General features: G+C 43.4%; 1 protein-coding gene across 4 annotated transcripts in view; it reads left to right on the plus strand.

Annotated features, from left to right (window-relative positions):
* Positions 1-21,080, plus strand: part of LOC127440773 (diacylglycerol kinase delta-like) — a 114,807-nt gene that overhangs the window by 87,281 nt on the left and 6,446 nt on the right. For all 4 annotated transcript variants that reach the window (XM_051697667.1, XM_051697674.1, XM_051697648.1 and 1 more), the window contains 15 exons: positions 2,665-2,773; positions 3,248-3,387; positions 3,496-3,580; positions 3,759-3,844; positions 3,988-4,087; positions 4,565-4,769; positions 5,082-5,180; positions 7,307-7,400; positions 8,129-8,236; positions 8,423-8,519; positions 8,803-8,910; positions 11,362-11,475; positions 11,749-11,883; positions 12,311-12,471; positions 13,031-13,145. In XM_051697667.1, coding sequence (XP_051553627.1) covers positions 2,665-2,773; positions 3,248-3,387; positions 3,496-3,580; positions 3,759-3,844; positions 3,988-4,087; positions 4,565-4,769; positions 5,082-5,180; positions 7,307-7,400; positions 8,129-8,236; positions 8,423-8,519; positions 8,803-8,910; positions 11,362-11,475; positions 11,749-11,883; positions 12,311-12,471; positions 13,031-13,145 — 1,756 coding nt within the window. The remainder of the gene's footprint in view (positions 1-2,664; positions 2,774-3,247; positions 3,388-3,495; positions 3,581-3,758; positions 3,845-3,987; positions 4,088-4,564; positions 4,770-5,081; positions 5,181-7,306; positions 7,401-8,128; positions 8,237-8,422; positions 8,520-8,802; positions 8,911-11,361; positions 11,476-11,748; positions 11,884-12,310; positions 12,472-13,030; positions 13,146-21,080) is intronic.

Raw genomic sequence — 21,080 nt, forward strand, 5'->3', positions numbered from 1 at the left:
TGCCTCGAGTTGTTGGCAATTCTGCTCGCCCTGCGGAGGTTCCGGCCATTGATCCAGGGCAAGCACATGTTAGTTCGGACAGACAACACGGCAACAGTAGCATATGTCAACCGCCAAGGTGGTCTGCGCTCTCGTTGTATGTCACAACTCGCCCGCCATCTCCTCCTCTGGAGTCAGCAGCACTTCAAGTCGCTGCGAGCCACTCACATCCTGGGCGACCTCAACACTACAGCGGACGCACGGTCACGGCAGGTTTCCCTCAGGGGAGAGTGGAGACACCACCCTCAGGTGGTCCAGCTGATTTGGAGTCGATTCGGACAGGCACAGGTAGACCTTTTCACCTCCAAGAATCCTCCCACTGCCCGCTCTGGTACACCCTGACCGAGGCACCCTTCGGCATAGATGCGCTGGCACACAGCTGGCCTCCTGGCCTATGCAAATATGTGTTTCCCCCAGTGAGCCTACTTGCTCTGACTCTGTGCAAGGTCAGGGAGGATGAGGAGCAGGTCGTCCTGGTAGCACCCTACTGGCCCACCCAGACGTGGTTCTTGGACCTCATGCTCCTTGTGACAGCCCCCCCCGGTGAATTCCCCTGAGGAAGGACCTTCTTTCTCAGATGTGCAGGCGGATCGGTGCTTTCCTTCCTGCAGGAGAGGTTGGAAGGGCGGCTGTCCCCTTCCACCTTGAAGGTGTACGTTGCTGCTATAGCAGCACACCACGACACAGTGGACGGTAAGTCCTTAGGGAAGCATGACCTGATCATCAGGTTCCTGAGAGGCGCCAGGAGGCTGAACCCCTCCAGACCATGCCTTGTTCCCTCATGGGACCTCTCTGTAGTTCTTCAGGGTCTACAGAGAGCCCCTTTGAGCCTTTGCAGTCAGCTGAGCTTAAGGCACTCTCTTTGAAGACTGCCCTCCTGACTGCTCTCACTTCCATCAAGAGGGTAGGAGACCTGCAAGCATTCTCTGTCAGCAAAACGTGCCTGGAGTTTGGTCCGGGCTACTCTCACGTGATCTTGAGACCCCAACCGGGCTATGTGCCCAAGGTTCCTACGGCCCCTTTTAGGGACCAGGTGGTGAACCTGCGATCGCTGCCCCAGGAGGAGGCAGACCCAACCCTGTCGTTGCTGTGTCCAGTGTGCGCCTTAAGCATCTATTTGGATCGCATGCAGCGCTTTAGGATCTCTGAGCAGCTCTTTGTCTGCTTTGGTGCACAGCGCTGTCTCCAAGCAGAGGATCGCCCACTGGCTTATTGACGCCATAGCTATGGCATATCACGCCCAGGACGTGCCGCCCCTGGTAGGGCTACAAGCCCATTCTACCAGGGATGTAGCGGCCTCCTGGGCCCTGGCCAGGGGTGCCTCTCTAACAGACATTTGCAGAGCAGCGGGATGGGCAACACCCAACACCTTTGCAAGGTTGTACAACCTCCGGGTGAAACCGGTTTCATCCCAGGTAGTGGCACGCAATACAAGCGGATAAGCCCGGGATAGCCGGCCGGATGTATCACTTGCACATAGCACCTTTCACATCCTCTGAGTTGAAGATATGCACCATTAATTCCAAGTAGTGTTCACAAACTATGTTCCCTGGTTGACTTCCTCCGAGCCCTGTGGCAGTCAAGTTTTCGAAGAGACTCACTGCCGGCCCAGTACACGTGCTAACTAAGAGCCCTGTTCTGGGGTAGGTGCTCCGCATGTGGCGGTTCCCTGTAAGGTAACCCCATGCAATGTATATCTTACGCTAATTCGTTTCCCTGTTGACAAACTGCATCTTCCTTGGGCAGAACCCCCTCTGCCACAGTTTGAAGTAACTCCTCCCCCATTGGGTAGGATCTACCATGAGACTCTCCACATGGTTGGCAAGACCATGTGATGTATTTTTCCACTTAAATATCCCCCACTCTCTTTGGGTGAGATATGGTCTCCGCGGTGTCCTCCCCTTGGGAGGGACACCCCCCGACTAGACCTGGCGGCCCAGTCGGATAATCCCCCTTGTTTTTTAGGGAGTGGAAAAAAGAAGGGGAAAAGTGTCCACGACTGGGTTAGACTGTCTCTATCTTTTGGGTAGTCGACTTGTCCCCAAAGGGCCGTTCGACACTCATAACTATGTTGGGGGAGGTTACGTGTCGGCCTGGTGCGCTGGCTACGAGGCACACAGTCGTCTGCCCATCACACACAGACAGTTCGCATAACACAGTTCATCCTCTTTTGTATAGGGACCCCTAGTGTCACTACATCGACACAATGTCCTGGTTACTTGCGCAACCTCCATTCCCTGACAGAGGGAATGAGACATTGTGTCCCTCCTGCCACAATGCTGAACTACCCACTGAAATGGCCGGACCTTGTCTCGGCTCATCAGCATAAAACCTGAATGAGTGGTTGCATACCAGCTCCTTTTATACCTGTATGTCCGGGGGAGTGGCATGCAAATACCACTCGCCAATATTCATTGGCCTTTTATCAAAGACCAGAGGGGTTTCGGGCTCCCAAGAGTGACCCCTAGTGTCACTACATCGCCACAACGTCTCGTTCCCTCCATCAGGGAACGGAGGTTACGCAAGTAACCAGGACGTTTTCACACAAATGTATTTTTATTTATTTATTATTTATTTTATTAAATGTATTTATTTATTTATTTTTATGTTTGTGTGTGTGTACAGGCTACGTCTCTTCCAGAAGTTTGAGACTTTCCGTACCCTGGTGTGTGGTGGTGATGGGAGCGTGGGATGGGTTTTGTCTGAACTGGACAAGCTCAGCCTGCACAAACAGGTCAGAACATCCAAAAATATAATTGCTTCATAACAACAACCCAACAAAACAATTCAGCACATACTTGCATGATGTCATTTGCTGCAATGTATCTGTAAACAATGACATGAAACAGCATTCACAACACATTTAACATCTGGAATTTATTTTCTCATTATTCTGAATATTCAGTGGGAATTAATGTAAGACGGCACTTGATTTTATCCAAAGGTATTTGTTTGGACAGATTTGGGGATGGGGGAAAGATTCTATGATATTATTGGTTTATACGTTATTATATGCTATAAGCCATTTTAGAGGCAGAAAATGTTCTTACGTTTTGTTGAAAGTAAAATATCTTTCTAGAATGACATGCACTGATCAGTCATGCACAATAAGGTCAGGAACATCTATTAACAGTAAATGGTGTCTATATTGATTTTGTGTTGTCCTTGGCTCTTGATGTACATTTTTGTTGTGTTGTGTGTCTAACAGTGTCAGCTGGGTGTTTTGCCGCTAGGCACTGGAAATGACCTGGCACGTGTACTGGGCTGGGGCGGGCTCTGTGATGATGATGCCCAGTTGTTGCAGATACTGGAAAAACTGGAGAGAGCTACAACCAAGATGCTGGACAGGTGACATGAGAGAAAGAGGAGTGGTGGATGAGTAAATTAATATTCTCTGTAATCTTCTCTTTCTGTTACTAAATGTGTATGTGTGTGTGTGTGTGTGTGTGATGTAAGATGGAGTGTGATGACCTATGAAGTGCCCACCAAACACACCCCAGTGATCGTAAAGGAGGAGGACTCATCAGACTGCCCCTTACAGGTGATCTTAAAATACAACGTACATACATATAAATAATCAATATTTAAAACTGACCAGTCTATCAAGAGTTAATTCATAGCTAATGTGAATACTGCTGAAGTAGAACCTTTTATGATTTGAATATTGTTTGAACTTGATCTTAAAGAGTTTTCTCTTAAAACTGGTATTTAAAATCCAGATTACACAATATGCTGATTCTGTTGCCACTCATTTGACCAAAATCCTGGACTCCGACAAACACAGTGATGTCATATCATCTGCTAAGTGAGTATAAACTTTATGTGTGTGAATGTATTGTGAGTGCTATGTGTATTGTATGTTAGCATACTTTCACAAACAACTCATGAAACATGTCAATCATTTTCAATCTTTCAATTTTATCTACCCCTTTCTGTCTCTGTCTACAGGTTTCTGTGTGGGACGGTCAATGATTTTGTGGCAGAGGTCGGCAAAGCTTATGAACGAGCCACAGAGAACAAGGAGGAAGCTGATGCTATGGCAAAAAAGGTAAAGTTGTGTGTGTGCTGGAAGCTTGTGTAAGTTTTTATGTGTCTGTTTGTGTTTTTGTGAGAAATTGTATAATAGGTGCTCTGAGCATAAGTAGGCTGGATTAATGACACTATGATTCTATAAATACAAACCATATTCCTCTGACTATAGAGACTAAAGCTTAATGTTACTGAATTTGTTGGGGTATGTCATGCTGTTGTCAAAGGGTACACGTGTATAGCAATCAACAGGAATCAGATCAGCTAACAGCAGACAAACACTCAAGACAAAAGGAACAGTTAAATACAGATAGATTATCAAAAAATAACAGTAAAATAAAGTCAGATAGCCAGATGAACAGTTCAATAAACAATCAATGAAAAGTTGAATAAACAGTTAAAGAAACAGTCAAATGAACAGTGTGTCCTATCCTTCATAGACCAGGAAAGTAAACTCACAAAGAAACCAACATCACTTTTTTGTGTGTGTCTTCAGTGTGCCATGCTGAATGAGAAGCTGGACTCTCTGGTAAAGGCTTTAAGCGAAGATGCCAATGCCCAGTTAGTACCCTCTGGGTCTGTGTCACCAGAGGAGAGTGACACCGATCAGTCCAGATCCTTCAGATCAAGAGAGCAGCTCATGCTGAGAGCCAACAGCCTGAAGAAAGCACTTCGACAAATCATAGACCAGGCAGAAAAAGGTCATTCTTCACTTTATATGAGTGCATTATATAATGTGCACTAAATGCAAGAGCTTTTTACTCCTTGAATGGAAAGTAATTCGATTTTGGGTCAGTGCAGAATTAGATAAAAATCAAAAGTATTTCCTAATATAATCAACAGAAACAAAGCCCCTGCTCTGAATATCAAGAATATATATATATATTTTTTAAATGCATTTTACCTTGACTGTATTTAAATAGACAAAAATGTTAAGAATTGTTTCTGGAACCTTTCATTCACTATTTAATGAAATGGAGTCACTGTCTGACCCGCCCCTACTCTCTCCTCAGTGGTGGATGAGCAGAACAGACACACCCAGGTTCAGAGGATGTCATCCTCCTCATCAATCAAAAGAGGCAGCAGTGAGGACCTCAAGGAGGGGGAGCCACGTGAGTGACAGCTCATACTACAATAAATGCTCATATCTAGTGCCTGGCAAAAGTAATTTGATCCTTGGTCATAATTTCACTAAATTACATATCCTTCATTGAAGTTTAGTTTTATGTGATATTTCATTTCTAAGCATCTAAATTATTTGAATTTTGCTTTGTATTATGCAAACAAATGAAAAATTATTTCTTAGTGATTGCACAGTTGCCTTGCTCTCTGTGAATCATTACACCCACCACATTCCCTGGAAAATTCCCTGGACCATTATTCAGGTTTTAAATCTGAAGGACAGCTGTGGAAACTAAAAGATGAAATAGCATTCTAAAGGCTAAATGTAACCCAGCTACAATTTGGAAAAGATTTTGTTGTCAGATAAGATCGAGATCAAAATAATGTGTCATGTAAATCTCAAAAACAGCAGTGAAGTATAGTGTGGTTGGCATCATGATATGGGGCTGCTTTTCAACAGCAGGGATAAATTGTGCAAAATAGAGGGAAATACTGCAAGAGAATCTGTTTGTTTGCCTAAAAACATTGGGAGTAAGTTCTTTCAGAAGGATAATGAAAGCAGGTGAATGTCCTACAGTGGATAAGGTCAATGCCCCAGTCTCAATCTAATCAATAATCTCTGGCACTATTTGAAAATTGCTGGAAACAAGAGTCATCCAATTCATATCCTGAACAACCTGAAGTACTGGTGCAGATGTAATGACTGCAAAAGTTGGCTCTGCAAATAGAATAATTTGTAGAGAATGTAAAATGTGGGGACTGAATGCTTATAAAAACAGCATTTTTCTTTGTTTAACCCTGTAAAGCCTGACATATGAACATACTTTTTTTTACATACACTGTTTTAGCACCACTACTAGACAAACTATAAAAGGAAATCTTTTTTTAGCAATTAATTTATGTATAGGACATTTTTTATTTAAGTTTTTCTTAGCCCATACATGCTACAGTTGTAAATCTTGAGGTATTATCAGAGGACTCCCTGGGCTTTTCAGCCCTTTTCAGACCAAATGTTTGAGAGTTTGGCCACAACAGCTTCCTCTCCTTGGTCTATAAATATAGATTAAACTTTATCACAGTTCAATTCAGCACATCAAATACAATATTAATAAAATATAATTTTTTCAATAATTATAATCATATGAATTTTTTGCATCAAACACTATATTGGCATTTAAAAAAAGAGAAATTGTAAAACTTTTTTCGCTGGGTGTCAGGAACTTATGGTAAGATGACATCATCATAGCTTGTAATGTAAAATAATGAGATATTTATAATGACAAAGCAGGCTGCATATATAAAAATACACCAAAATATTACTTTAGAAATATCATATAATATTTAAATATATTAAGTATATGTCAGAATTTTCAAAGCTCTGTGCTTTGTATTTTAAAAAATTTTTTTATAGTGGGCATGAATGGAATGGTGATTGAGAAATATACCTCAAAAACCTGTTGTATCATAGTTGATACATGTAATTTCAACTGCCTTTTTCAATACAATAATATACAAAATTTTAACCAAGCACAAGTTGCTTATATTCAGCAAATACTCATTTTAAAATATCAGTAACAATGTAATCATTACTGTTACTTTTACTTTATTAAAATAAGCTGTCATTTATCCCAACATAAGAGTCACTTCTCACTTAATTCCGCCACCATTTTAAATAGATTGGTATAAATATTTAAACCACTTTTTTCACAAATAACCACTAGATGGTGCCATAAGAATGTGAAACCTACATACCATAAGTTTTTTTTTGGGGGGGGGGGGCTTTTCAGCTTGAACAGAGAGAGAAACAGGAGCCGTCAAACCTTGTGTATCATATTTGATACACACAGAGGGTTTTGTAATTTAGTTGATTCAATATTTTTGAAAATATGAAAAGAATTAAAACATGAGAAGAATTAATTGAAGTGTTTCAATACAGGATTTGCAGCTATAAATGAAAGAGCTTGTTAAGATCCGAATACTCAAGATCACTGTGCATTGTCAAAATTCAAACACAATGCTTTTTTAGTAATTTGATTTTCAGTTTTGTTTACTAGAATTGGACAATTGCTAATTCACCTCTCTTTGTCTCTCTTTTTTTCCTTCAATTAATTGAAAGGTCAAAATGCATTGAGCCCAACCACCACCACAACCCCTATTTTACTGGAGAAGTCAGAGAGCTTCAGCACTGTGCTATTCTCTGAAGAGTCTGTGTAAGGCCGTGCACACACACACACACACATACACACACACACACACACACACACACACACACACACACACACACACACATGATTGAGCTCTTATCTTTCTCCAGAGAAGAGCAGTAAATACGTCCCAGTAGCACTAAAGCCATGTTGACAGTGAAATACAGAGTGTATTTGCTGTACCACTCTCCAACCTCTATAAAGCATGATTTGGTGTCGTATCAAAGCCTCAGTAGACATAAATCAGTTTTCATATTGAGTCCTTAAGATGACTTGATTCACTGATTCTCAGAGATTATCATTGCATACAATACACACTATTACTGTGCTTCAAAATCTTGTGAACTGCTTACTTAGACAGCAATTATGTTTGAACATTCAAATGTGTACAGTATATAACGTTCAGAAATTCTGTCTAGGTGTGCAGCACAATAGATTTGGAAACATTGCCTATATGTCACTAATGTAGCAAATTTCAGAATAATAGCATTATTTACACATTTATAGATGTTTATGAACATTATTGCATATATACATTAATTATAATGTAAATTTGTTTTTCATTGTCACTGTAAATATTTTGATCATGACAAGTGCTTTCACTACCAAAGCACTATGCTGCTCATTTTGCACCTTGTTACATTGAACTAATTCAGTCCCTTTGTGACAATTTTGAATGTATCATTTTGCCATAGTTCATATGCATAAATTCTGCTTGTCTCTTGTGTCCACAGGCAGTGCACAGAAAAGTGTGTAATGAATAACTATTTTGGCATCGGGCTAGACGCCAAAATATCTCTAGAGTTCAACAACAAGAGAGACGAACACCCAAAAAAGTGCAGGTAGGGTAGAAACTGTTATTTAGCAATGTAAAAAAGAAATAACATTACCAGTACTTCAGAAAGGCGGTGTTACTAGTTGCACTTATGATATTTTTGTTCTAGAAACCTTATGATTTTTCTCTTAGTCCTAATGCTGTTTAAAAAATGTTGTCTGAAACTGAATGTGAAATCTTGTATGCTCAACAGCAGTCGCACTAAAAACATGATGTGGTACGGAGTACTAGGGACCAAAGAACTGGTGCAGAAAACCTACAAGAACCTGGAACAAAGAGTCCAGCTAGAGGTATGAGCATGTGACAGAGAGCAAGAGAGAAATTGAAATGCTGACATGTGGTCTGAATTGCATTTCACCCTCTTGTAACCTTAATGGAGTTAGGAAACATGCTTTTCACCGCTCACTTAACAACACACACTACAACTGATCCCCTACCACTGTGTGTTTGTGTGTGCATGCATGTATGAACATTTAATTTCATTTTTATAAGAGCTCATGTTTTTGTGTCCAAACATTGTTCTGAGAAGCTGTAAATAATGTAACCGTTGTCTCTCTTTCTGTCCGGCTGCAGTGTGATGGAGTGCCCATGTCTTTGCCGAGTCTTCAGGGTCTTGCTGTTCTGAACATCCCCAGCTATGCAGGAGGCATTAATTTCTGGGGTGGCACCAAAGAGGACAATGTGAGTACATCCATCAATGAAGCTCAGCTTAGTCTGGTGCAGAACTTCAAACTTTAGTTCTAACAGGCAGTTAAGTTTAACAGGCTGCACAAACAGCTCAGAGTTGTACACAGGAATCTGCACAATACATTTATCTTCAGTACATCTCCTACAGTAGATATTCTGAGATGTCAATAAATCATGCCCCCAGGGTTGAGATTCTTGATGCAAATACTGCTTTCAAAATACATTTTTACTACTTCCACAACCAGTTATCAATCCATCAATATCCTTTCATCATAAATTTTCAATTTCAACAAACTTTGTCTGTGTGACAAGTTATAAACAAGGAGCCATGGGAAAGGTGTAAACAGGTGTGGGGAACAAATCCCCATATAAATGAAGGTAGTGCAAAACATGTTGAGGTTGTACAATTGGAAGTATCAGTGGGCAGTATACAGTATAATAAAAAGTAATAAATGAAATATACATTATATGATTGTAACGGGTAAAGTCTCTGCTTAAGGGAAAGGAGGAGGCGGGAACCAGCTGAGCAGTCAACGTAAACTTTTAATGGTATAAAGAAACTGAAACATAACATGTAAACACACAGACAGGCACACACCCAGCAGCTGCGTCTGTCTCCCTCTCTTGAACTGGCACCTCCTGCTCGTCTTTATCCCCCTGCCGGCTGATTAGGACAATTCAGCGCCGGGTGTGCATCCTCATGGCCCGGCCACACCCTCCTCCTCGTCACACTGATATCATGTTAAAACAGTAATGTGGTGCACACTGTTTGCAATATTTGAACACTGAACAGTACATTTATTACAGTAGATCACATTTAGACCTGGCATTTGCTGATCTGATTAAAGGGATAGTTCACCCAAAATGAAAATTCTCTCATTATTTATTCATTTACTCATGCCATCCCAGATGTGTGTGACTTTTTTTCTTCTGCTAAACACAAATGAAGATTTTTTGAAGAATATCTCAGCTCTGTATATCCATACAATGCAATTGAATTGTGGCCTGAACTTTGAAGCTCCAAAAAGCACATGAGGGCAGCATAAAAGTAATCCATAAGACTCCAGTGGTTTAATCCTTGTCTTCTGAAATGATATGATAGGTGTGCGTGAGAAACAGATCAATATGTAAAGGGATAGTTCACCCAAAAATGAAATTTCTGTCATAATTTACTCACCCCCTTGCCATCCAAGATGTGTATGACTTTCATTCTTCTGCAGAACTAAAATGAAGATTTTTAGAAAGATATTTCAGCTCTGTAGGTCCATACAATGCAAGTGAATGGGTGCCAAACATTTGAAGCTCCAGAATCCACATAAAGGAAGCATAAAAGTAATCCATATGACTCCAGTGGTTAAATCCATGCATTCAGACACGATATGATAGGTGTGGGTTAGAAACAGATCAATATTTAAGTAATTTTGTCTTATAAATTCTCCTCCCTGCCCAGTAGGGGGCGATATGCACAAAGAATGTGAATCGTCAAAAACAAAAGGAGAAAGTGAAGGAAAAGACTTAAAAATGTATCTGTTTCTCACCCACACCTATCATTCCGCTTCAGAAAGTATGGATTTAACCACCAGTCATCTGGAGAACTTTAATGTTGCTCTTTTGTGGATTTTGAATCTTCAAAATGTTGGCACCCATTCACTTGCATAGAATGGACCTACAGAGTTGAAATATTCTTCTAAAAATCTTCGTTTGTATTCAGCAGATGAAAGAAAGTCATACATATCTGGCATGGCATGAGAGTGAGTAAATGATGAGAGAATTGTCATTTTTGGCTGAACTAACCCTTTAAGTAATTTTTTACTATAAATCTACACTTTAACTTCCACATTCTTCTCCTTTTGGTTTTTGGTCATTCTTCTTGTATATCACCACCTACTGGTCGGAGCTGGTCAAAGGTGGAGATTTAAATGAAAAAGGACTTAATTATTGATCTGTTTCTCACCCACATTTATCATATCACTTCTGAAGATGTGGATTTAACCACTGGAGTCATATGGATTACTTTTTTTCCTTTATGTGCTTTTTGGATCTTCAGAATTTTGGTCACCACTCACTTGCTTTGTATGGACCAACAGAGATGAAAATATTCTAAAAATCTTTGTGTTCTGCAGAAGAAAAAGTCATACACATCTGGGATGTCATGAGGGAGAGTAAATGATGAGAGAATTTTTATTTTTCTGTGATTCATTTTTGCCCTTTTAAGGCATAACATTTTTAACAAACTAATTCCTGTAAAACTGAAGGGGAGAGGAATGTCTTGATTTGATTTCACAACCATCTGAGACATCTGGCCCAGATAAGACATCCTAAACATGTTTATCAGAATTGCATCTTAAAATATAGATTTGTAAAGAGTTGTGTAAATGGATGATGTGAATGTAGTTCAGTGGTGGATATTATGATTAATTTCTCCAATTTTGTTTGATTATGTAGAATTTTGGGGCACCGTCATTTGATGATAAGAAGCTGGAGGTGGTGGCTGTGTTTGGCAGCATGCAGATGGCCATGTCTCGAGTCATCAACCTACAGCATCACCGCATCGCCCAGGTCTGCGCACACACACACACACACACACAAAAACACACATTACACACTTAGCTATCTAAATAATGACATACCATAGACGTCTGTTGCTTTTCACACACCATAACCCTCCCCCTTAAAGAAAACTTTTTCTATTTTTGGAAATTAAAAAAAGCATTATATTATATTTAGATTTTATTTATTTATTTATTTATTTTCAATTGAGGGTGTCCCGCAAACACACCAAAACACAATCAACTCTGTTCACGTGTGGTTTGATATTGGCTCTCTCCTCAGTGTCGGCAAGTGAAGATCACCATCCTTGGTGATGAAGGTGTACCAGTGCAGGTGGACGGAGAGGCCTGGATTCAGCCACCTGGCATTGTCGAAATCATCCATAAGAACCGAGCGCAGATGCTCACCAGAGATCGGGTCAGTGTGTGTGTGTGTGTGTGTGTGTGTGTGTGTGTGTGTGTGTGTGTGTGCTCATTTTACCTTCTTTAAATATCTTTGCAAATATCCCTACTGAACAGACCAGCGTCACTGTTCACCCGCATATTTTACTGTCTGGATGCTTTTTCTTTGCATGGTCTGCTGGTGTCCCCTTTGGCCTTCTTAACAAGCTTAATTATTAAGACTTCTATAACCAGCTTTATCAGCTCAGTTTTCCTAGTTAACAGCATGACTATTCTTATCCTCCAGCTAGACCAGCACCAAACCAGCAGTCTGGACCCGCTGGGAAATTCATAGTTGTTTCAGCAGGGGTGCTCTTTGATGAATGTGCCTTCATCAAAATTGACAAATTTCAGTGCACAGAGATTCTACATTCTGTCAACATCATGTTTTTCTTTGACATTAGAATTTCGAGAGCACACTGAAATCATGGGAAGACAAGCGGAAAGGTGACAGCCGGCCCGCCCGCCCTCGACTGAACTCCCAGCAGTCCATGGAGTATCTGACGGAAGAGGAATGCACTCAGGTCCAACAACTTGGCTTAGTGACTGAAATGCTCATCAACAGGTGTGTCTGTGTGTACCAGAACAAAAGTTGTTTCTAATCCAAGAGGAATGTAACATCATGCATATGTTTGAAAGAAAGGATGAAAAGGATACTTCTCTTTTTAATGTTTTTCCAAACCCATATGACTTTCTTGCTTGAAACACAAAATGAGATTTTAAGCAGATTTTATGTTAGTCTCAGTCGTCATTCACTTTCATTACATCATTTTTACATACTATAAAAAGTAAATGGTGACTAAGGCTGTTGTTTTGTTCCACGAAAGAATATCAGTCATATGGTTTTGGAACAACTTGAGAGTAAATACAGTAAATGAAGACAGAATTTTCATTTTCACATGAAAAATCTCATAAAGTAACTATTTTGAGGGCAAATAAATGAACTGTATGCTGTTTAGTGAGACACTGCCCCCATTAATGTAACTTCTGTGACACTTATTAATTACTCTTAATAATTAAAATTAACTTTATGATCTTTGTTTTTCTCTTGTATCAAAAGCTGACATAGTTGTGACCTGGTGTATGTTGCTGCTGAATTTGGTAGTAGTAATGATGTTTTGTAGGATCCGGGAGGTGGCGAAGACTCATAAGGTGGTGGAGCAGGAGTTGGCTCATGCTGTGAATGCCAGTGCTGTGGTGCTGAGTGAAGCCTTCCCCTCCAAACCCTCCAGCCCTGAGGTAACAAAAAAATCTTTATCCTTCAGACTCACAACCTCTGAATGTAAAATACAGAAACCATATAGAAATCTGATCTGGCAATGCATGTTAATAATCACATTCTGTATACTTTATAAAATGAACATGTATGTTGTTTTCACTGATATGACAAATATGTTACATACTTATACATAAATGCAACAAATATTTCAAAATATTACAAAAATGGTTGTCATATACAACATACATGTATTTTCCCAATTACACACATAAAGTATGTGTCATATATTTTTATAAATTCTTACAAATCATTTGTATGGACACATTCAATTGTATATGTGAAAAACCAAGTTCTCCACTTCATGTTTGCACTTGTGCTTTGTAATCAGTGTCAGAAATTAACTTTTACATTAAGGGGCAATATTCGCTCCCTAGATTCGATCTTTAGGGGCATTTTGTGCCTTTATGAGGGCTTTTTTTCTAACCATCTAAAACAAACAGTTTTATCTGTTTGTTATATACTTCAATTTGATCAATTAATTAATTGGCTCAATATTGAGAATCTATTACCTCTTACCCTTAAAATTATATCAATCATATTTACCACCATGCTTCACTGTTGGGATGGTATTGCGCAGGTGATGAGCGGTGCCTGGTTTCCTCCAGACATGACGCTTGGAATTGAGGCCAAAAAGTTCAATCTTCATTTCATCTGACCAGAGAATCTAGTTTCTCACAGTCTGAGAGTCATTTAGGTGTTTTTTTGCTAATTCCAAGCGGGCTTTCATGTGTCTTGCACGAGGCTTCTGTCTGGCCACTCTGCCATAAAGCCCAGGGCCTCATTTCCCAAAAGAATCGTAAGCTTAATTAGATCATAGAATCCAACTTACGATTCATCTTAGTTTTGCGGCCGTTTCCCAAAAGCACCGTAAATTAAGTAGTTCTTGAAAATGCTCATAGATTAAAGAGTGCTCTGGAGTAATCATAGCGCTAAGAGCATCGTGAGGACACAGATTTATGCAGACACCTGCAGGACAATTGCAAAATTACACTTTATACAATTTAAATACCAATAGCTACACTTTATGCAGAGACTTTAATATCAGGATACATGTATTTTATTTATTTTTATTTTAACAGACAAGTCTAATAATAATAATAATTATTATTATTATTATTATTATTATTATTATGAATACATAGAATAGATAGTCTAAATGGATGAATAGATTGAGCACTGCAAGTTGTGTCGCACCACACATGCAGCATTTCTGTCACCTTTATCACTTTTGGGAGTAAAGAGCAAACCTTCACTTTATTGGTGAATGTCCATAAAGCACATCTTCCAAACGTCTTCTTATTTTGCGCTTCACGGATAACACGGAATAATATTCAATGAATGCTTGTAATTAGCAGGATCATACACAGGGCCTCTGCTGTCTTCACTAATCCTGGAAGCTTTTAAATCGAGAGGAATTTGTGAAAACAAAATATTACAAATGTGATTATGGAAGCAGATTTTGTAAAAGATCGTTCTGCACAAAATATTAATATGCAGTTAATTAAGTCAAATATTTAAGAAAAAAAATTTAAAAAATTTTAGCGAGGTAAATTACAAGTTGTAAAGTTATGCACAAATATAATAAATTTACAATGATGAGCAGCTCTATATGGTCACATTTCAGCACTGTCACGTGGACAGCGACTCTCTTAAGTAGCACTTAAAGCGTGTCCTCACACGTTCACATTAAGTGCTGTTTTGGAAAACGCTAGTTAAAAATAACGAACGTTCGTAAAATTGCTCATAGAAAACGCTCTTAACCGCTGAGATCAATCGTTATTGGGAAATGCAGCCCATATCGGTGGAGTGTTGCAGAGATGGTTGTCTTTCTGCAAGTTTCTCCCATCTCCACACATGATCTCTGGAGCTCAACCAGATTGACCATCAGGTTCTTGGTCACCTCTCTTACCAAGGCCATTCTCCCCCGATTGCTCAGTTTGGCTCTAGGAAGAGTCCTAGTTGTTCCAAACTTCTTCCATTTAAGAATTATGGAGGCCGCTGTGCTCTTGGTAACTTTCAATGCAGCCAAATGTTTTGTAGCCTTACCCAGATCTGTGCCTCGACACAATCCTATTGATGTGAAAAAAATTAAAAAATAATTTTAAGCATTTTAGTATAAGGCTTCAACATAACAAAATGTGAAAAAAATGAAGGGGTCTGATTTACTTTATGAATGCACTGTATATATAGTGTGTGTATACAAACCGATCAACCACAACATTAAAACCACCTGCCTAATATTGTGTAGGTCCTCCTCGTGCCGCCAAAACAGCACCAACCCGCATCTCAGCATAGCATTCTGAGATGATATTCTTCTCACCACAATTGTACAGAGCGGTTATCTGAGTTACCGCAGACTTTGTCAGTTTGAACCAGTCTGGCCATTCTCTGTTGACCTCTCTCGTCAACAAGGTATTTCCGTTCACAGAACTTCCGCTCACTGGATATTTTCTGTTTTTGGCACCATTCGGAGTAAATTCTAGAGACTGTTGTGTGTGAAAATTCCAGGAGATCAGCAGTTACAGAAATACTCAAACCAGCCTGTCTGGCACCAACAATCATCCATGTGATTATCTAATTAGCCAATCATGTGGCAGCAGTGCAGTGCATAAAATCATGCAGATACAGGTCAGGAGCTTCAGTTAAAGTTCACATCAACCATCAGAATGGGGGAAAAATGTGATCTCAGTGCAATATCACATGAGCAAGAGTGCGATATGGCCCTAAATCAGCACTGCTGTGCTATAGGCAATCACCATAGGCAATGGCCATAGGCAATCACAGCACTGCTGATTTAGGGCCATATAGCATGATTATATATATATACTGTAAATATAAGTGGATAATAATAGAATACTGTATTAAGAACTATATCAGATGTTACATATACAAAAACAGAATAATTCATAATTGCAGGGGCAGTTTTTGCCCCCACATGTTGAATTGTAAGGGCATTTGTGTCTCTTTTGGTGGCATATTTTCCCTGAGCCCCCTTAACTACTGACCCTATTTATAATATATGTCACAAAAAAATTATGGAATTGGAAATATGAACATAAATGCCCACATATATGGACTATAACTTTCAATACTGGATAAATTCATAAATGGCCATATATCAGATTTCTGTATGTGTGTGTGTGTTTATGTAATGAGCTGTCAAAATTAAGTGTTTAACTTATAGGATCTATATCTTTAATATCTATGTTTAACTATGTTAAAATATGTTTAATTGTGTTGAAATTTAACGGTTAATACATTTGCCTAATTTGACATTGTTTCAGTTTATATAAATATTTTATAATGTATAATTCTGTGATTTAGTTATCATCAAAGTTCAACAAGGGAAACGTCATGGTTACTTGTGTAACCTCCATTCCCTGATGGAGGGAACGAGACGTTGTGGCGATGTAGTAACACTAGGGGTCACTCTTGGGAGCCCGAGACACCTCTGGTCTTTGATAAAAGGCCAATGAAATTTGGCGAGTGGTATTTGCATGCCACTCCCCCGGACATACGGGTATAAAAGGAGCTGGTATGCAACCACTCATTAAGGTTTTATGCTGAGGAGCCGATATAAGGTCCGGCCATTTCAGCGGATAGTTCAGCGTTGTGGCACCGCCACATGCAGAGCACCTACCCCAGAACAATACTCTTAGTTAGCACGTGTACTGGGCCGGTAGCGAGTCTCTCCGAAAACTCGACTGCCACAGGGCTCAGAGGAAGTCAACCAGGGAACAGTTTGTGAACACTATTGGGAATTAATGGTGCATGTCTTCAGCTCAAAAGGAGGTGGAAGATGCTATATGCAAGCGATACACCCGGCTGGCTATCCCGGGCTTATCCGCTTGTATTGCGTGCCACTACCTGGGACAAAACCGGTTCCGCCCGGAGGTTGTAGAACCTTGCAAAGGTGTTGGGTGTTGCCCATCCTGCTGCTCTGCAAATGTCTGTTGGAGAGGCACCCCTGGCCAGGGCCCAGGAGGCCGCTACACCCCTGGTAGAATGGGCTCGTAGCCCTACCAGGGGCGGCATGTCCTGGGCGTGATATGCCATAGTTATGACGTCAATGAGCCAGTGGGCGATCCTCTGCTTGGAGACAGCGCTTCCTTTCCGCTGTGCACCAGAGCAGACAAAGAGCTGCTCAGAGATCCTAAAGCTCTGCGTGCAATCCAAATAGATGCGTAAAGCATGCACCGGACACAGCAACGACAGGGCTAGGTCTGCCTCCTCCTGGGGCAGCGCTTGCAGCTTTACCATCTGGTCCCTAAAAGGGGTCGTGGGAACCTTGGGCACATAGCCCGGTCGGGGTCTCAGGATCACGTGAGAGTAGCCCGAACCAAACTCCAGGCACGTTTCGCTGACAGAGAACGCTTGCAGGTCTCTTACCCTCTTGATGGAAGTGAGTGCAGTCAGGAGGGCAGTCTTCAAGGAGAGTGCCTTAAGCTCGGCTGACTGCAAAGGCTCAAAGGGGGCTCTTTGTAGACCCTGAATATCTACAGAGAGGTCAGATGAGGGAACGAGGCACGGTCTGGGGGATTCAGCCTCCTGGCGCCTCTCAGGAACCTGATGATCAGGTCATGCTTCCCTAAGGACTTACTGTCGACTGCGTCATGGTGTGCTGCTATGGCGGCAACGTACACCTTCAAGGTGGAAGGGGACAGCCTCCCTTCCAACCTCTCCTGCAGGAAGGAAAGCACTGATCCGACTGCGCATCTCTTGGGGTCTTCCCGTCGGGAAGAACACCACTTTGCAAACAGACGGCACTTAAAGGCATAAAGGCGCCTCATAGAGGGGGCCCTAGTCTGAGTGATCTTGTCTACCAACGTGGGTGGTAGACCACTTAGGTCTTCCACGTCCCGTCCAGGGGCCAGACATGGAGATTCCAGAGGTCTGGTCGCGGGTGCCAGATGGTGCCCCGTCCTTGAGAAAGAAGGTCCTTCCTCAGGGGAATTCACCAGAGGGGGCTGTCGTGAGGAGCGTGAGGTCCGAGAACCACATCTGGGCCAGTAGGGTGCTACCAGGACAACCTGCTTCTCGTCCTCCCTGACCTTGCACAGGGCCTCGGTCAGGGCGTACCAGAGCGGGCAGTGGGAAGGATTCTTGGGAGGCAAACAGGTGTACCTGTGCCTGTCTGAATCGACTCCAAATCAGCTGGACCACCTGAGGGTGGAGTCTCAACTCTCCCCTGAGGGTAACCTGTTGTGACAGTGCATCCGCTGTAGTGTTGAGGTTGCCCGGGATGTGAGTGGCTCGCAGCGACTTGAAGTGCTGCTGACTCCAGAGGAGGAGATGGCGGGCGAGTTGTGACATACAACGAGAGTGCAGACCGCCTTGGCAGTTCACATATGCTACCGTTGCCGTGTTGTCTGTCTGAACTAACACGTGCTTGCCCTGGATCAACGGCCGAAGCCTCTGCAGGGTGAGCAGAATTGCCAACAACTTGAGGCAGTTGATGTGCCAATGCAGTCGCGGGCCCGTCCACAAGCCGGCGGCTGTGTGCCCATTGCAAACAGCGCCCCAGCCCATTTTGGAGGCGTCCATTGTGACCGCGACGTGCCTGGAGACCAGTTCTAGGGGAACACCTGCCCGTAGAAACGAGAGGTCGGTCCAAGGGCTGAGAAGACGGTGACAGACCGGCGTGATGATCACGCAATGTGTCCCGCAGCGCCATGCCCATCTTGGGACTCGAGTCTGAAGCCAGTGCTGAAGCGGTCTCATATGCATCAACCCGAGAGGGGTGGCCACCGCTGAGGATGCCATATGCCCCAGGAGCCTCTGAAAACGTTTCAGTGGAACCGCTGGTTTCTATTTGAACACCTTCAAACAGACCAACACCGACTGGGCGTGCTTGTTCGTGAGGCACGCTGTCAAAGAGACAAGAAATTAGATGCTCTGAACTGGGAGGAGCTTGCCCTTTTCCCAGTTCCAAAGCCCTAGTCGGCTGAGGTGTGAGAGCACCAAGTCCCTGTGTGCGCACAACATGTCCCGAGAGTGAGCTAAGATTAGCCAGTCATTGAGATAGTTAAGAATGCAAATGCCCACCTCCCTTAGCGGGGCAAGGGCTGCCTCTGCGACCTTCGTGAAGATGCGAGGAGACAGGGACAGGCCGAAAGGGAGGACCTTGTACTGATATGCCTGACCCTCGAATGCAAACCGCAGGAAGGGTCTGTGATGAGGAAGGATCGAGACATGGAAGTACGCGTCCTTCAGGTCTACCGCCACGAACCAATCTTGATGCCGGACGCTCGCCAGAATACGTTTTTGCATCAGCATCTTGAACGGGAGTCTGTGTAAAGCCCGGTTCAGTACTCGCAGGTCCAAGATTGGCCGCAACCCACCGCCTATTTTCGGTATGATGAAGTAGGGGCTGTAAAACCCCTTCTTCATCTCGGATGGAGGGACAGGTTCTATCGCGCCCTTCCGTAGGAGGGTAGCGATCTCTGCGCAAGGTAGCAGCGTTTTCGTCCTTCACTAAGGTGAAGTGGACACCGCTGAACCTGGGCAGACACCTGGCGAACTGAATCGTGTAGCCGTGTCAGACAGTCTGGACCAGCCATTGCGACGAATTGGAAAGCGCAGGTCACACGTCCAAGTTCCACGCAAGGGGGACCAAAGGGACAACATCGTGGGGCCTCGCGGCGGGGCGGAGCTCGAGGTGCCACACCACGTCGTGGCCGTGCTGAGTCTAGGGACATCGAAGCACTTACCTGGCTCCTTGTGACCACCACCGGAACAGCCTGGGACAGGGGAGGAAGAGGCCTGTCCTCGTGACCCGTAGAGACTGTCACATCAGGGGTGGATTTATGTCACAGCTGGGCGCTCAGGGGTGGGAGACTGCCGCTGGAGCGCCAAACCTGCCAAATAGAGTGGTGGACAGTGGTCGTGATGACGGCCGTGCACACCGGATACGTGACCCAGGGAACAAAGAAACCGCGCTTGCTAAACTCTTGAGTACTGCAGCCACTTGGGCATGCATCGCAATTAAATGCAAAGGTAACAAAAAGATGGAGAGGTCTGCTTACCAGCTCCAGAGCAGCGGGTTTCGTCATCCCTGGGTCACCCGTCTCAAGGGAGCTTTGAAGCCTTTCACGGGTTCTGGGCGGCCGTGAGACGGGTGGCGTCTGCTTCCTGCGGTGGGCTGCACGCTGGGGCCGGGCCGAAGGGGCAGGCTGCGGCGGAGCCGGTGCAGTCACTGCAGGGGGATGCCCTTGGCGGCGAGTAGATGGGGTGCGGGATCTTGAGCCGTGCCGGAGCAGGATATGCCGGATAGCCTCCGTCTACTGCTCCACCATCGAGAACTGCTGGGCAAAGTCCTTGACGGTGTCACTGAATAGGCCAGCCTGGGAGATGGGGGCAGCAAGGAATCGTGTCCTGTCGGCCTCACCCATCTTGACCAGGTTGAGCCAAAGGTGGCGCTCCTGGACCACTAATGTGGACATCGTCCACCCAAGAGACCGCACTGTGACCTCCGTTGCTCGGAGAGCGAGGTCGGTCGCCGAGCGCAGTTCCTGCATCAATCCCGGGGCGGAACTACCCTCGTGCAGTTCCTTTAGTGCCTTGGCGGACTTGCAGGAGAGCCATGACATGCAGGGCGGAGGCGGCTTGTCCAGCGGCACCGTAGGCCTTGACTGTCAGAGATGACGTAAACCTACAGGACTTGGACGGGGGCTTTAGGCACCCGCACCAGGTGGCGGCACTCTGCGGGCATAGGTGCACTGCGAGTGCCTTTATCCACCGGGGGACTGCCGAATAGACCTTGACCAGCCCACCGTCAAGGGTAGTGAGGGCAGTGAAGCTGAAAAGATCGGGACCGGGCAGTAAAAAGTGCCTCCCACGACCTTGTCAGCTCTTCATGCACTTCCAGGAAGAAAGGAACGGGGGCGGGGAGGCGG

Source organism: Myxocyprinus asiaticus, chromosome 1 (genome assembly GCF_019703515.2).
Source record: "Myxocyprinus asiaticus isolate MX2 ecotype Aquarium Trade chromosome 1, UBuf_Myxa_2, whole genome shotgun sequence".
Taxonomy (NCBI): domain Eukaryota; kingdom Metazoa; phylum Chordata; class Actinopteri; order Cypriniformes; family Catostomidae; genus Myxocyprinus; species Myxocyprinus asiaticus.